Below are 15,157 nucleotides of genomic sequence, written 5' to 3'. Positions count from 1 at the left end.
TTCTTTTCCTTTTTTTATGACTTTGGTCGGATAAATTATTGCTATCGTGTTATGACGTTTTAAAAAAAAAACTAATAAGTTTTTCTTTTTTGTTTGTCACAAACTCACAATGAATTGCAAGTTCTTTTTATTCAAACTTTAAAATCTTCTATGAATTACACACCAGTTTTTTTTTTTGTTCACCATCCTCTCCCTTATTATAGAGGACTGGTTAAAAAAATACATTTTCTCTCAATTTTTGGTAGTTGCCTCCTTAATATTATTTTTAAAACTTTCCTTAATTATTTTAATTCCTTGAATTTCTTTAAAATATATATATATATATATATATATATTAAATATTAAAAAGCGAAATTGACCAATGTCTCTTTCTTTGTACCAGGTTCCATGTCAGTATCATCATAACCTGTGCTAAAATAAAATAAAAATATAAAGAGTCATGCAATTTTGCTTTCTGAAATTTCTAAACTCAGTTCCTCTCATACTATCTTTATTCTTTCCACATTTTTGTTTCTAATTGAATCGTTTTTATTGCTCTTCTTTTTTTTCTTCTTCTTGGGGAGCTCTTGAACCAATCTTTTGACCTTTTTTCGAAGTTGGTGTTTCCGTGGATCAAAGTCTCCTCTTTTACCTTTCTCTTCGAACTCTGTTTCTCAAGAGAGAGAGAGATAAAGGCGGTTCCTTTTAAAAGATTTAATCATTCGCGAGCTTCGTTGGTATGTTCTCCGAAAGCACATTTGAAGATTAGTTTGCTGTCCTCTCATTCCCTTAGTTTGCTGTCCTCTCATTCCCTTAGAACACTTTCTCTGAAAGTGACGAAAGCAACAAAACAAAAATAAAATAAGGAGCTTTCGGTACTCTTTCTCCAACCCTTTTTGCCTATTTCTGTTTCTGATGAAATCTGTAAGTTGAAAAAGCTTAGGCCTTTGGTTTGAATCGTTTGTACATTTCAAAGAAAGAGCTAATTTTAGCCATCCTCGATTTGAAATTGTAAGTGAAAGAAGGGAAAAGGGAAAAAAAAATGGGTTGTGCTGCTTCAAGCATTGATAATGAAGAAAAGGTTTTAGTGTGTAGGCAGAGGAAGAGGCTAATGAAGAAGTTATTAGGGTTAAGGGGAGAATTTGCTGATGCACAGTTGGCTTATCTTAGAGCTTTGAGGAACACTGGTGTTACTCTTAGGCAATTCACTGAGTCTGAGACCTTGGAGCTTGAAAACACTAGTTATGGTTTAAGTTTTCCTTTGCCTCCTTCGCCGCCTCCTACATTGCCTCCTTCACCTCCACCACCTCCTCCATTTAGCCCGGATTTGAGAAATCCTGATACTGGTCGTGAATTGGTTGATGAGGAGGAAGAGGGTGCTGCAGATATCGATGGTGGTAATGACGGAAGTGGTGCAACTCCTCCGCCTCCATTGCCGAATTCTTGGAACATTTGGAACCCTTTTGACTCACTGGAGCTGGATAGTCATCCAAATGGTGACAATGTAGTTACACAAACTGTGCTGAAGAAGAAACAACAGGTTCAGCAAGCTGAAGAGGAGAATTGGGCGGAGACGAAGTCTCAGTTTGAGGAAGAAGATGAGCAACAAGAAGCAGGAGATGATTGCCTTGATTTAAGTGTTCATCAGATAGAGGCTATCGGTGGCTGTGACACGAAGAAGCCACGGCGTTTAAAGTTTAAGTTGGGAGAAGCTATGGATGATAACTCATCCATGACAAGCTGCTCTGGTAAAGATCTGCAGAACACTCGTGTGACTGATTGTAGGATCAGGAGGACCTTAGAAGGGATCATCAGAGAGTTGGATGATTACTTTCTAAAAGCATCGGGTTGCGAGAAAGAGATAGCTGTGATTATAGACATCAACAGTAGGGATACTGTTGATCCTTTCAGATACCAGGAAACAAGAAGTAAGTGAATGACCTAACTTTTTAATCTTTTAGGGTGTTGGACCAACCACAGATTCTGATTTATGTTGTTAAGCATGAATAATTTGTTGTACATGTTATAATACTTATGTGGCTCGCAGGGAAGAACAGCAGTTCTGCAAAGGTATTCAGTGCATTGTCATGGAGCTGGTCTTCAAAGTCTCTACAGTTGGGAAAAGATACTACAACAAGCGGTGCTGTTGAACCCTGTAGGCCTGGAGCTCACTGCAGCACACTTGAGAAGCTATACAAAGCTGAGAAGAAACTTTACCAGCTAGTCAGAGTAAGAGCTAGCTGATCCAACTCTTTTCGGTGTTAGATTGTCAGATTCAACCATGAAATGCTAAGTTTTATTTTCTGATCAGAACAAAGAAATTGCCAAAGTGGAGCATGAGAGGAAGTCTGCATTACTGCAAAAGCAAGATGGGGAAAACTATGATTTGAGCAAAATGGAGAAGGCACGCTTGTCTTTGGAGAATTTGGAAACCGAGATACAGCGTTTAGAAGAGTCCATAACTACAACACGCTCCTGTATGCTTAACTTGATCAATGATGAGCTATATCCACAGCTAGTTGCTTTAACTTCTGGGTAAACTCCACAACCACTCTTTTGCTGGCCATCTTATTGGAAAGCATTCCTTTTATGCGATTTGCATATACTGCTTCTTCTCAAGATTCATTTGGTCTTAATATGCACAGGCTAGCACATATGTGGAAAACAATGCTCAAGTGTCATCAAGTCCAAATTCATATATCCCAGCAACTGAACCATCTTCCAGATTACCCTAGTATAGATCTCAGTTCGGAATACAAACGACAGGCGGTTAATCAACTAGAGACCGAGGTTACTTGCTGGTACAACAGCTTTTGCAAGTTAGTAAATTCTCAGCGGGAATACGTGAAAACACTCTGTACGTGGATCCAACTTACTGATCGCCTCTCTAATGAAGAAAACCAAAGAAGCAGCTTGCCTGTTGCTGCTCGTAAGCTCTGCAAAGAATGGCAGCTTGTATTTGAAAAGCTTCCTGATAAGGTTTTCTGATCACTTGCAACTTATATATATTTTTCTGGTTCTTGGCTGTATGAAGGCTGTCTTTAATATAAGTAAATGCAACTTTTTTGGGTGGCGCAGGTGACTTCAGAAGCCATTAAAAGCTTTCTGATGTCAATTAAATCTGTTATTCATCAACAAGCTGAAGAATACAACCTGCGGAGGAAATGTAATAAACTTGAAAGGAGGTTGGAGAAAGAGCAAATTTCACTGGCTGAAATCGAAAGAAGGCTCGAGGGAATTTCAGCAATGGAAGAGGAGGAATTAAGCTCAACGAGTTTGGGTTCTAAGCATCCGTTGTCAATCAAACAAGCCAAGATTGAAGCCTTGAGGAAACGAGTGGACATTGAGAAAGCTAAGTACTTAAACTCAGTCGAGGTTAGTAAGAGAATGACACTGGACAACCTCAAGTCAAGCCTTCCCAATGTGTTTCAGGTGTTGACTGCTCTTGCTAATGTCTTTGCCAATGGGTTTGAATCCGTTCATGGCCAAACCAGTACAGATGTTTCCAAAACATCCCAAGATTCCGATGAATCTCAACCCTAAAAAAGGACCTCATTCCCTTCTTGAGGTTTCAGGAGCTTGCTTCTTGATGTTTGTTTCTTTCTAGTGCTACAGTGATGAGGTTTTTGAATATGAACAGACTGTAGAGAAACTCATGTTTACAACTTTGTCCAGCTCCAAAATTGCATGACAAGTCCTTAATTATAAACACTCTCTAGTCTCTATCATCAAATCTGAAACGGGTATTATTGGTTTCCGAGTATTCAAGAATCCCATTTACGAGTCAGAAGGATACTCAAGTAACTACTTCCACAACAATGTTTACTCTATTTAGTAGGAAGTACACAACAATGTTTACTCTATTTAGCAGGAAATACACAACAATCTTTGATTTTCTTTAGTTTAGTTTATGAAAATGGAACTTAAGGAATCCAAATTTCTTAATTTCGGTCAAGGTAAGAAAATGTTTCTGTAGGAAGGACGATGATACCTAGCTTAACTTGAACTTATCTACATCTCGACATTGTCCCAGTCAAATGTATTTCCTTCGAAATTGTAATCTGGTTGTTGCATTCGGTTCCTTGCCAATCTACTCATCACTGCAAGCCCTGAAAATATAGACAGTAGAAAGCAAGCGTTCAAGATAAGAGCACGAAAATGGACTTTAATGTTTCGGTGTGATGATTAAGATTTTGCATATAGAATCATATCTTCAGGTAAGCATTTGTCGAGAGATTTCTATGATATATTTATTTACCTTCAACCATTCTATAGAGTGATGACAACCATCCCTCTCTAGAGATATTATGTTCCTCAAGAGACTCTGCAATCTCTTTGTCGTGTTTCCCCTCGAGAACACTGCGCAGAGTCACAACCGCATCGTTTGTTCTCTTCAAAATGCTGCTATCATCTTCAATTTCAAGGCTTTGAAGATCGTTGTGCGACGAAGTAAGACTCGCAGCCAACGCAAACTGAGCGGCTGCAGCCCAGCGAGAAGAAGCTAACCACTTCCTCTGGCCTTGTACGTGTTGTGAGTCATCTCTGGCACGCTTATTGTCGAGAACTAAATTACGCAAGTACTCAGCATTCGCAGCTCCAGTGCTTTGAACCATCTTCGAGAAAGAGCTTCCTTCATTAGAAAGAAGGTTCTCCGGTGAACTAAATTCTTGAACCTGAGTTGACAATTTGGAATAGAACAGGTTAACTGAGAAACAAGTGGAGTGTGAGATTGAAAGAGTGAGTGTTTGAAAATCAAGTTCATACTCTTCCGGAATCAAGGACGAGAATTTTGTCACAGTCAATGATGGTATTGAGACGGTGAGCGATGATGAGCATCGTGCATGACTTGAATTCTTCTCGGATAGTCTTCTGAATGAGGGCATCAGTTCTAACATCAACAGCAGCAGTTGCTTCATCAAGGACGAGTATCTTAGATCTCCGCAACAGCGCACGTGAAAGACTCAACAACTGCCTCTGTCCCACACTGAAATTCTCTCCTGCCTCGGAAACCTGAAGTGGAACGCAACAACAAAGACTCAAAATCAGTTATTACCATTTAAAAAGGAGACTCCATATTAATACAGGTAGCCATTAAATCTCAAGATACAAATGGTAGCTGAGTACCTCAGCATCAAGACCAAGAGGATTTCTGCGAATGGTATCCTTCAAGTGTGCCCTCTCTAGAGACTCCCAAAGATCAGCATCATTATGTTCACCAAATGGATCGAGATTGAATCTCACAGTTCCTGAGAAAAGAACTGGTGACTGTGGAATGATCCCGAGCACTTTACGTAGGTCCATCAGTCCAAACTTGCCAATGTCACACTCATCGATTAAGATCCTTCCTTTTTCCACCTCCACAATTCTAAATAACGCATTCAATAGGCTTGACTTCCCAGCACCAGTCCTTCCAACAATCCCCACTTTGTCTGTTGGATGAATGAAGAAAGAAACCCCATGAAGCACAGGGGGTAACTGAGGGCGGTAACGGAGAACAACATCCTCAAATTTTATGGATCCAGATGATGGCCATCCAGGAGGTGGACGGTTGTTTTCAATGACAGGTGGAGCCTCTGGCGGTGTCTCCATATAGTTGCCAACACGCTCGACTGCGTTTAGACTATTCTCCGCCAAACTCGCAAGTCTCAAAACACCTGTTAACAAGCTGGTAATATTTAAGGCATAACTGAGAAGCAAACCCATTGTAGATGCAAATTCCTGTTGGTTCTCCGCTCGTCCATTCTGCATGACAGCAAACGATGCTGTCAGCCAAATCATAAGACCACCAAGAGTTTCTAAACGGATTCCGAGCCACCGATTGGCACCCATGTTGACAAGAGTGAATCTGATGTTATTATCCATTGATCTTCCGTTGATTTCAGCCATCCGATCATATGCTTTGTAAGCACGGATAGTAGATAAGCCATTCAATGCCTCTCCAAATTGTGCATAAACGGGCGATCTTGAAATTGAATCCATACGCTTAACCTCACGGGCAGTGTTCTGCAATAAGAAAAATGGTTAACACACAACACATTTGCAAGATTTTGCTGTCAGATGAGTGTAGACAACTTAAGGACCAAAGGAACTCGAAGACATGACAAATAGATCAATCAATCATCTGTATACTAGATCTTAATTATTTAAATGCCGCGGTTAGAAGGTATATTACCTGGTAATAAAGATACGCTCCATAAAACAAGACCAGGAGTGGCATGATGGCCCATAAGGACAAAGTGCTTACAATGCCAATCAAGACAACAGTTGAAATAAGCTGTGAGACTTGACCCATAAACATGTTTACAAAGACGGCCACAGTTCGATCAATATCACCCAGATCTTTTGCGAATCGATTGATTATCCGTCCTAGTGGATTTGTATGAAAGAAGGACATCGGGGCCCTTAGTATGGAATGAAGCATATTGTCGTGTAACTTCTTAGCTGCATAAAGACTGGACATAATCAACCAATATGAATTGGTCAATGCCACCAAAACCTGAAAGCAAGAAGAAAGAGTCTCAGCAAAAATATCCCTTAACTTTAACTTTTTCTACCTCCGCTACTGTTTTCTTAAAGTTACAGCTATATATGTTATGTTGTTATCTCATCATTCATCCATCAAGAAAACATAATTCATACCTGTCCAAACGAGAGAAGTGCATATATGAGATTGTAGAAAAGGGGTCCATGACTCTTTGGAGTTCCTGCATCAGTCCACTCACTCAACCACGTACTGCTGCTAACCCGAAATACTTCTGTCAAGACGTAGCATGAAAGGAGAATCATCACTACCCATGCCCCTCCAAGTGCATCCTGGTACCTGAAAACATTGGTAAGAGACTGGAAAAGTCATTTTGGTATTCCGCAGTTTCAGCCAAAAAACATATGGAATAATGCTTTGTTTGTTGTAAAACACAGCAAATAAATGGACCTGTTGGACCATGAAGAAATACCTACAGATATTCGACTATAGGGGAAGTTGCAAAGAGATATTAAGAGTGCAAAAGCCAAATATTCAAGTTACCTCTTCAGGACTCTCCAACTCACAACTCCGGTTTCACGTTCTTCTTGCTTGATGAGGACAGATTTTCCTACTTTTTTATTTCCTTCGTTGGATTTCTTATCGTCACTTCCATTCATCTGAAGACCATTTGTGTTCCCATTCGCAACTGGCTGTATTGCCGTTTGATCTGCCACAGCTGCTCCATTTTCTTCTGAATATTCTTCCACCTTCCCAGCATTTTCCATTAACCTCTGGAATAAAGGGCCATTATTGGATAGCTCGTCATATGTTCCTTCCTCTTTCACTGTGCCTTCATGGACAAGTACAATTCTATCCACTTGCGATAGGAAGTGGAGCTGGTTTGTAACAAGAACTCTTGTTTTCTTCCCCAATTCTCTTTTTATGCATTTTTCAAAAACCTGAAACAATTAGTTCTAGAAATCAGAATGACAGTAGTCCCATAGTGACCATAAACAAAATGTTATAGTACGGTAGATGCAAAAATGAATAAGACCAGTCTTATCAAAAAGAATCAACGAGTTGGTACCTGTTGACCAACATGAGCATCAAGGGCACTTAAGGGGTCATCAAAGATGTAGACATCTGAATTTGAGTAAACGGCCCTAGCCATTGAAACCCTCTGCTTCTGTCCTCCACTGATGTTAACACCTCTTTCTCCAATCTCCGTGAGATCACCACCCTACCAAGCATGACAAAAAGATTGAAACGAAATTAAAAACACGAGAACAGGTAAGACAAATCCTTGTTATCAAGTACACGAAGTTCTCCTCAAAACTTACAGGCAGTAACTCTAGGTCATGCTTGAGTGCAGTCACATCAATGACCCTTTCATATTTTTCACGGTCAAAGGGAGAACCAAACAATATATTGTCGCGTACCTATAAATTTTATTAAGAAAATGCGTATTAGTCCTCTGTTCAAAACAGCTTAGAATCAAATACTGAAGAAATTATCCACTAAGTGTGTGAAGTAACTGTCGCATTTTTGAACACATACAGTTCTACTATAAAAGACAAAAGAAATACATTAACATTATGTATAGCAAAAAAAACTGCAAATGTCAGCACAACTTAAATGTAAAAAGAATAGAAGAACATACTGTTGCATTGAAGATCCATGAAACTTGTGGAATATAAGCAACTGATCCTCTGAGAGTAACCATTGCATCAGATGTTGCAGGAAGTTCCCCAAGGATAGCAGATATTAGAGAGGTTTTTCCTTCGCCTGTACTACCAACCACAGCAACTAGGCTGCCAAGAGGTACATCCAAGTTAATATTTGACAACGTCGGCCTATCACCCTGCAGATAAACACGTTTAGCTTGATTTTTGTACCTTTTATTGACAAAGGTAATAAAAGAAAGTGAAAGAAGGAACATGGTATAGAATACACAAGCGGCACCTTAGAATCCCAAGAGAAATTTCCATTTCTTATTGAGATGGCTGGCTGTCCGGGTTCAATGGGAGGATTTGGTAAGAGAATTCTCTCTTCTGTCGCCAACACCTCCTCCAGTCGTTTTAAGGATACATTAGCATTTACCACCTACAAGTAAACACTAGTCAGCATTGGCATCTGTTTCTGGGACCAGAAAGTATACCCTCCGGCATGTAAATTTAAAATATGAGTCACAGATTTAACAAACAAACGAGAGTAACTACAAGAACCAAAATTTATACTTAAAACACATGCATTAAAAAAGACCTCACTATTCTTCAGCACCAGAAATGAAAAAAATGGCTGCAGCAATAGATTCAAGAAATCACCTGAGTTATAATGTTTGGAAGCATGAACAGAGGAAAACGAAGCACAGCAAAGAGAGAGAGCGATGTAAAAGCTCGTGCAGGGGTCAGGTCTCCTCCAAGCAATGTGAACACACCAAATGAAACAATAGTCACGAGAACAGGAATGCTGTTCAGTATGAACATATTCAACTGCAAAACAAAGGCAAAACCAATCAAAAGTTACAAAATAAACAATCTTAAGAATTATAAATTAAAATATTCAATGCAATTTATGCTAATCATGCACGAACATTTCAACATATAGCCACTCCCACAATTCCAGTGTTTGAAGAACTTGAAGAAAGCTCACAACAAGATGATCAATATAAACACAAAAAGAGAAAAGTGGTATTATGCTGTCATACCGCTCCCAAAAGCTGTGATTTCCGGAACCAAGATAATTCATCATCACGTACAGTTTGGACCTTGGACTGGAAACTGTTTTCCCAAGCATAACACCTGTGGCATTTTGGTTTAGTACAAATTGCCTGCAAATTGATAACCATGCATCCCAGAAAAAGAATTGGTTTATAGAGTTTCTTACTTTACTGTATCCATTGCAGCTAAAACCTCATTCATAAGGCCAATTCGCTTGTCAGTACGATGCAGACCTTCCTTTGTCAGATTTTGCATTTTGCTTATAATAACAGTCTGTTTTAAGACAACAGAGAACAAGTTAAGGAGACGGAGACGAAGAAACGGCAGCCTTTAGGTGTGCAAACGAACAAGTCAACAGTGGAGAGCAATATGAAATACAAAGGAGAAACATGAGGAGTTATAGAAGGTACGTGGACCTGTAAAGGGAACATAAGGACCAACAACAATGCACCTATGAGAGAAGCAACACCCAATTGTTGATAGAGGAGAATCAGTGCTACAATTATACGAAATGGAGCCGACCACATGGTGTGAAGTGATTGGCAAATTTGCTGCCACAGAGAGGGAAAAATTAGTACGAAGTACATCTGGTCGATTAGATAATTAATATTGATACCAGGCACAGTTTAGAGGAAAACATTAAACAAGACCCAGTTTTAGTTGGCATAAGAACAAACTATATAGAAGAAGGGAAAATCCAACTTCAAGACCACATGCAGGAAAGCAATCTTAGACCTAGCAAACAGATTCAGTAGATCACATGCAGGAAATCAATTATAAGTAAATGCAACTTTTTTGACCAAAAAGTAACAGTGACTGTAAACATTCAAAACCACCTGAAGACAAAATTGAACATTCAAGCCCAGACTTAAAACTATGAAATATACCCGGATATTGAGAAACATGCAAAATTGATATCAAAAATATGACGGGGATACCCACCTGAAGAGATTCAGCATCAGTTGTCATTAAGTTGGTTATCTTTCCCGTTTGAAACTTTCTACGGCCTTCATTAGTTAACCTCAACGATTTGCGGAACACAGCAGCAATCTACAAAAGGAATAAGTCATCAACAGGAAGACCAAGTTTGCAAATCACCTACGTTCAAAATATCTTCCATTTTGTACAAACGCAGCTGCATTACAATATTTTCACTAGCAAAGCATGAACTGAATCAGGAAGCTGAAATTGTATTCTCTAATGGAAGGATCTGAAAAAGGTGAAATCTCCAGAAAGAAAAGACAGCATACTAAATCATCTGAAACAGCATAGTGCTTATGGCACAAACTTAGTTATGCATCATATATAGAAAAGAAAAACCATGTTTATAAGATATACTTATTCCTAAACAAAATATTTGTAATCATGACTTTCAGCAAACATATCTGCACAGGTATTTTCACCCTAAAAAAAGAAACGGCAAATGACGAACACCAGGTTGAAAATTGGAAATAAATTGAAACTTAAAATTTACCAGAGCAGATCTCAATCGGTAACCAACACGCATGACATTCTGGAAATATTGAGCTTCACATAGCACCCCCAATACCTGGAAAAGTTGTCATCAATATCAATCACTTGATGAATCCATAGCTTTTAAGTCTCACCCTAAACTACATAAAGTCAGAACCTATTTAACACACAAATATTAAGAACTTAAGAGCAACAAAATTTAAAAGTAGCATTAGGGGACATCTCCTTTGTCTATTATAATCAATTTAGAGAAAACTTAGACCCAGCATACAGAAGTAGCAACAGGTGTCAGTTTACCAACTTGATACGTCTACTATGGACAATAATTAGTCAATATCATGGAGAAGAATGCAAAGAGAGAGAGAGAAGGACTTCAGTTCATACCACTCCAACAAAAATTGAGAACGCGTAGATGTAACCCTTCCAAGCTGGCTCATCTTCTTGCATTGACTGCATATAGTTTGAGGACAAAAATGAGAGATATTTGTCAGATAAGAATATTGAAACAATAATAGAAGTCTGAATCTACCAAGAAAATTTGGTAGATATGAGCTCGACTGTGATCCATGTGAAATAAGTGTTAGAAGATAATATGTCAACTAAATTCAAATAGCTCACAATTAGTACAACAATATAAAAAAAGAGGGAGAAGCACAAACCTTTAAGAGTTGATTCAGTAAAAGAGGCCCCACAAACTGTGAACAGTCATTCCCGATCTGTGCATACAAATGTAAATAAATATGTGTAAGTACAATGAACCAGTTAAAAAAAAATTGAGAACGCACGACTTCCTTCTAATTGTCTGTCACACCATGTGAATTTTAAAGGACATTCTAAGGAATAAAGATTATTCAACATGACATGGCACCAGTGACCATTGTACTTTAACCATGTCATTATAGTAAGGAGAGGAAAGACTTTGGAAGCACGTATCAAAGAGGAAACCCGAAGGAGGCAGAAGAAAGTACCTTCCAAAATCCTCCCCACCAAAACCTTCCTCCGAGACTATTGTTCAATGCTCTCAACAGCCACGGTTGCGGTTTTTGCAGTTCCTTATCCCAGGATTGCTGGAAACTATAAAAGGATACATAAATTATCAAAACCCCATGTCAGATTTAAGCAGTATTACGAGATTTAAGCAGTATTACGAGTACCTCATGAACAGAGTTTCAGTCTGATCCCAAGTGTCCAGATGCCACACATCCTTCTCTGTTAGAGGCCTTTTAGATCCCAGAGTCATCAAGGGATTCATCCATGAGAAGAAGATTTCTGCGGCCAAACAAGGAAATTAAATGAAGGGGATCGGGTGAATCACAAAAGATGTCTAAGAATGGAGTGTGAAAAACACTGCAATGTGGCAATATAGACTACGCTATGTCTTACAGTCACAATCAGTTTTTAACAGAACTGAAAACGAAATCTATAGCCAGTCGACTATTAATCTTCAAATAAGGAACAAATGACCAGTTATCAACTAGCCACACTTGAAATATATTTCTCGATCCATGGAAGTTGTAATAAGTTCTGAACATATACAAAATTAGGTTACGCAGTAAAAATGCAGGAATGAGGTTACGCATGTCTGCAAATTCTGATTAACGAAAATAGTGTAAACTGACTTACTGTCAAATATATTTGCATGCCTCTCTGGGCATATTTGTTGTCCATCAGAAATCTCTTCATACTCATAATCATCAACAGTTTCATTACGCACTGGCATGTAGCCAGGGTAAGGATCCAAATTGGGAAGATGCATAAACAAGAGGATTCCAAACAGAACCTGAAGTAAAACCAAAATTCACCCTGATTAGACATAGCATCCAATAAAGATCTATGACAGCGCTACGCTTCTACGATTTTGGACTCTCGAAAGGAGGCTAAGTGAGCTAACCTGAGATGCCACCTCACTTGCGTAGAGATACAGTACATAACTGCAATGAAAAAAAAAGCATGAATTCACCCTGCTAAACCAGGCCATAAAAGAATAACAATGACTAGCATAAAACCGTATAACTCCAACATTAACTAACCTGCTATAGAACTCCTTGACTGAGAGAACAAGATTTAGCAAGACAGTATCCCCCACGAGAGCATATATGACAGCAAACCTGACATACCACCGGAGTTCACGGATGTAAATTTTAGTTTCTATAAAAATCATGACCATTGCAGATCCCCAAGCAAAAGCTTTGACACCCAAACCGACGGCCTGCCAAAGAAATCACACAAAAAAAAAAAACACTATCTATTAGGCAAAACATACATACGACTAATAAAATACGAAAATATTATAAAACGAACAAACAAAGCAGCACCTCAAAAGGAGGAAGCCCGGGTCCATCCAAATCCAAAACCGAAATCCCCATGATCAATCTGAACAAAGGCTCAGCAGTAGCATAAGTAGCCAAGAGACCCAAGAAATAGTTATACAAGTTTGACCTCAAGCAGAACCTCTCCACCTTGTGATCCTTCAAGGTGAGCCATATACGATACAAGCACAGAACCAACAGAACCAGTTGAGAGATACTAAGCACAAAAGAGTCAGTAGCACAAGGGGTGTATGCACCAAATGCATTAGCCACTTGCTTTGTCCAAACACCATTAGCCACCGGCTTACAATACCATTCAAACAGCTCAAACCCCATCTTTATCTCTTCCTGCTCCCTCAGACACAGTGCATCACAAGTCACCACAACAATTCACTACCCTGCAAAAAAAAAAAAAAAAAAAAAATCATAAATCAATCATGATGTGCTCAAATGAGAACAAATGGACCCAGAGTGAGAATGATAATAAAATAACATTCCTAAAAGGGGGATATCGCATTTAATCAATTCCAGAGAGCGCAGAATCATTAAAAAATAGAACAGTGACAAGCAATAAAAGCAAGAACAACAGAGCAAGATTGAGAGAGAGAGTTCAATAGTTCCACACCAACCAACCAAAACTTTCATACGAAAAGACTCTGCATTTAAGACGATATCTCGTAAAAAAAAACGCGATTTTTAAAATCCACAAAACTAAACTATCAAATATCAATCCCACTCTCTCGGAAAAAGCTGCAACGGAGAAAAAGAAGGAAACCTCAAAAAAATAAAATAAAATAAAGAAGAGGCTTTTTTTTTTTACCTGGAGAGATTTGGCAAATCACGAAAAAGCTCAAAAGGGATCTTTTATGTACTCATATCATATGTATGTATGTATGGCCCTGACTCTGAGAGAAATATAAAAAAAAAAAAAGGTGCCTGGGTGTGTGAGTGTCTCTTTGTTTTTGATTCCCTCGGAGAGAGAGAGATTGTTGAAGAAGAATGTTAGAGAGAGATAATAGGGAGAAAGAGAGAGTGATACGTCACCTCAGAGAGAGAAGCGAAGATGTAAAATATATGGACGACAGAGAGAGAAGCGAAGGTCTTCTTTTTTCCCCCTCAGAAAAGAAGACAATATTAACCATTTTACTTAATTAACACTAATTTTTTTAATTCATTTCCTTAAAACTATTCTATATGGCTTTATTATATCAATATTAATGGTATTGACAGTGTTTTGACTATTGACCAAGCTTGATTTAATATAAGTACCTTTTGAGGAAAAAAAAAAATGGTATTGTATTAAATTTATAACAGTTTGGTTTTCTATTTCAAATTACATTAAAAAGCTATATAAATACAAATTACATCTTCCTATAAAATCTTATTATATAAAACTTCGTTCTTAAAAAGTTATCTCTATTCAATATATTAATCTTAATTATTTTAAACTGAAAAGGTAGAAAGTAAAAGTATATTTTGGTTTTAAAAAATAAGAAAAATTTGTCTTTCCAAAAACCTTAGTTATTATGCATAAAAAAAAACTTTATAAACACTTCAAAGTCAAAGAAACAACAACGAAAACACATGGTAATATCTAAGAATCTTTTGTATAGGTTTTTCGATTAGACAACAAAACAAATTGCCTTCGAGACTTGTTCAAGAACAATGATGTGTCAAACAAAAAGTTAATAAAAAACAAAGAAGAAAATTTTACCAAGAAAAATAAAACTAGTCGAAATTATTTTGTTTGGTGAAAAATATATCATCATCTGTTTGCTTGTATACAGGGTTGTATTTACAATCTTTTTCCTTTTAGGATTAACAAAAATTTTTTAATATAATAAGATTACAATTATTTTATGCATCGTTTTACCAAGTTTGAAAACTGTGATTTCTTATCGTTAAAATTGACATGTGTCATGATCTGATGAGTTACTAACTTTGATATGTGATTTATGATCGTTAAAATTGACACGTGTCATGATCCGATGAGGTACTAACTTTGATATGTGATTTCTGATCGTTAAAATTGACACGTGTCATGATCTGATGAGTTATTAAATTGGATAAATAATTATTAAAATTAACACAGATGAGTTTTTAACTTTGATCACGTGTTACGATCAGATGAGTTATTACTTTGATAACTAAACTTTATATAATAAAATATATTTATTATTTAAAAAAAAAAGATTTTTGTGGATAAAATTGAG

General features: G+C 37.7%; 2 protein-coding genes across 2 annotated transcripts; one reads left to right on the top strand and one right to left on the bottom strand.

The window, feature by feature from the left end:
• Window positions 1-398: 398 nt before the first annotated feature.
• Window positions 399-3,690, top strand: LOC104781863 (protein ALTERED PHOSPHATE STARVATION RESPONSE 1-like). The gene is made up of 5 exons (XM_010506634.3): window positions 399-1,907; window positions 2,027-2,208; window positions 2,291-2,514; window positions 2,625-2,958; window positions 3,058-3,690. The coding sequence occupies exons 1-5, from the start codon at window positions 1,022-1,024 to the stop codon at window positions 3,520-3,522; spliced, it is 2,091 nt and encodes a 696-aa protein (XP_010504936.2). The 5' UTR covers window positions 399-1,021; the 3' UTR covers window positions 3,523-3,690.
• Window positions 3,691-3,772: 82 nt separating this feature from the next.
• LOC104781864 (ABC transporter C family member 2) lies at window positions 3,773-14,093 on the bottom strand. The gene is made up of 26 exons (XM_087510796.1): window positions 13,765-14,093; window positions 12,951-13,342; window positions 12,666-12,844; window positions 12,527-12,566; window positions 12,259-12,415; window positions 11,790-11,904; window positions 11,604-11,709; window positions 11,295-11,351; window positions 11,020-11,085; window positions 10,637-10,711; window positions 10,105-10,212; window positions 9,579-9,713; window positions 9,329-9,435; window positions 9,150-9,243; window positions 8,767-8,934; window positions 8,405-8,545; window positions 8,103-8,303; window positions 7,783-7,881; window positions 7,530-7,682; window positions 7,004-7,401; window positions 6,619-6,799; window positions 6,152-6,475; window positions 5,104-5,982; window positions 4,744-4,989; window positions 4,238-4,652; window positions 3,773-4,088 (listed from the first exon to the last, which is right to left on the bottom strand). Exons 2-26 carry the CDS (start codon window positions 13,278-13,280, stop codon window positions 3,991-3,993), a joined length of 4,872 nt encoding a protein of 1,623 aa, XP_087366922.1. The 5' UTR covers window positions 13,281-13,342; window positions 13,765-14,093; the 3' UTR covers window positions 3,773-3,990.
• Between the last annotated feature and the right edge of the window lie 1,064 nt (window positions 14,094-15,157).

The sequence above is a fragment of the Camelina sativa genome, chromosome 4 (genome assembly GCF_030686135.1).
Source record: "Camelina sativa cultivar CO46 ecotype springtype chromosome 4, ASM3068613v1".
Taxonomy (NCBI): Eukaryota; Viridiplantae; Streptophyta; class Magnoliopsida; order Brassicales; family Brassicaceae; genus Camelina; species Camelina sativa.
Note: the sequence above shows the minus strand (reverse complement) of the source record. Positions and strands in the feature narration are given on the sequence as shown.

Excerpts from the sequence above, each read along its gene's own strand:
- LOC104781863 (XM_010506634.3), top strand. The coding sequence starts at position 1,022 with ATGGGTTGTGCTGCTTCAAGCATTGATAATGAAGAAAAGGTTTTAGTG. Across the intron at positions 2,209-2,290 it reads AACTTTACCAGCTAGTCAGA|AACAAAGAAATTGCCAAAGT; the intron begins GTAAGAGCTAGC and ends TTTTCTGATCAG. Across the intron at positions 2,959-3,057 it reads TTGAAAAGCTTCCTGATAAG|GTGACTTCAGAAGCCATTAA; the intron begins GTTTTCTGATCA and ends TGGGTGGCGCAG.
- LOC104781864 (XM_087510796.1), bottom strand. The coding sequence starts at position 13,280 with ATGGGGTTTGAGCTGTTTGAATGGTATTGTAAGCCGGTGGCTAATGGT. Across the intron at positions 9,714-10,104 it reads CTGATGCTGAATCTCTTCAG|CAAATTTGCCAATCACTTCA; the intron begins GTGGGTATCCCC and ends TCTCTGTGGCAG. Across the intron at positions 5,983-6,151 it reads GAGCGTATCTTTATTACCAG|AACACTGCCCGTGAGGTTAA; the intron begins GTAATATACCTT and ends TTCTTATTGCAG.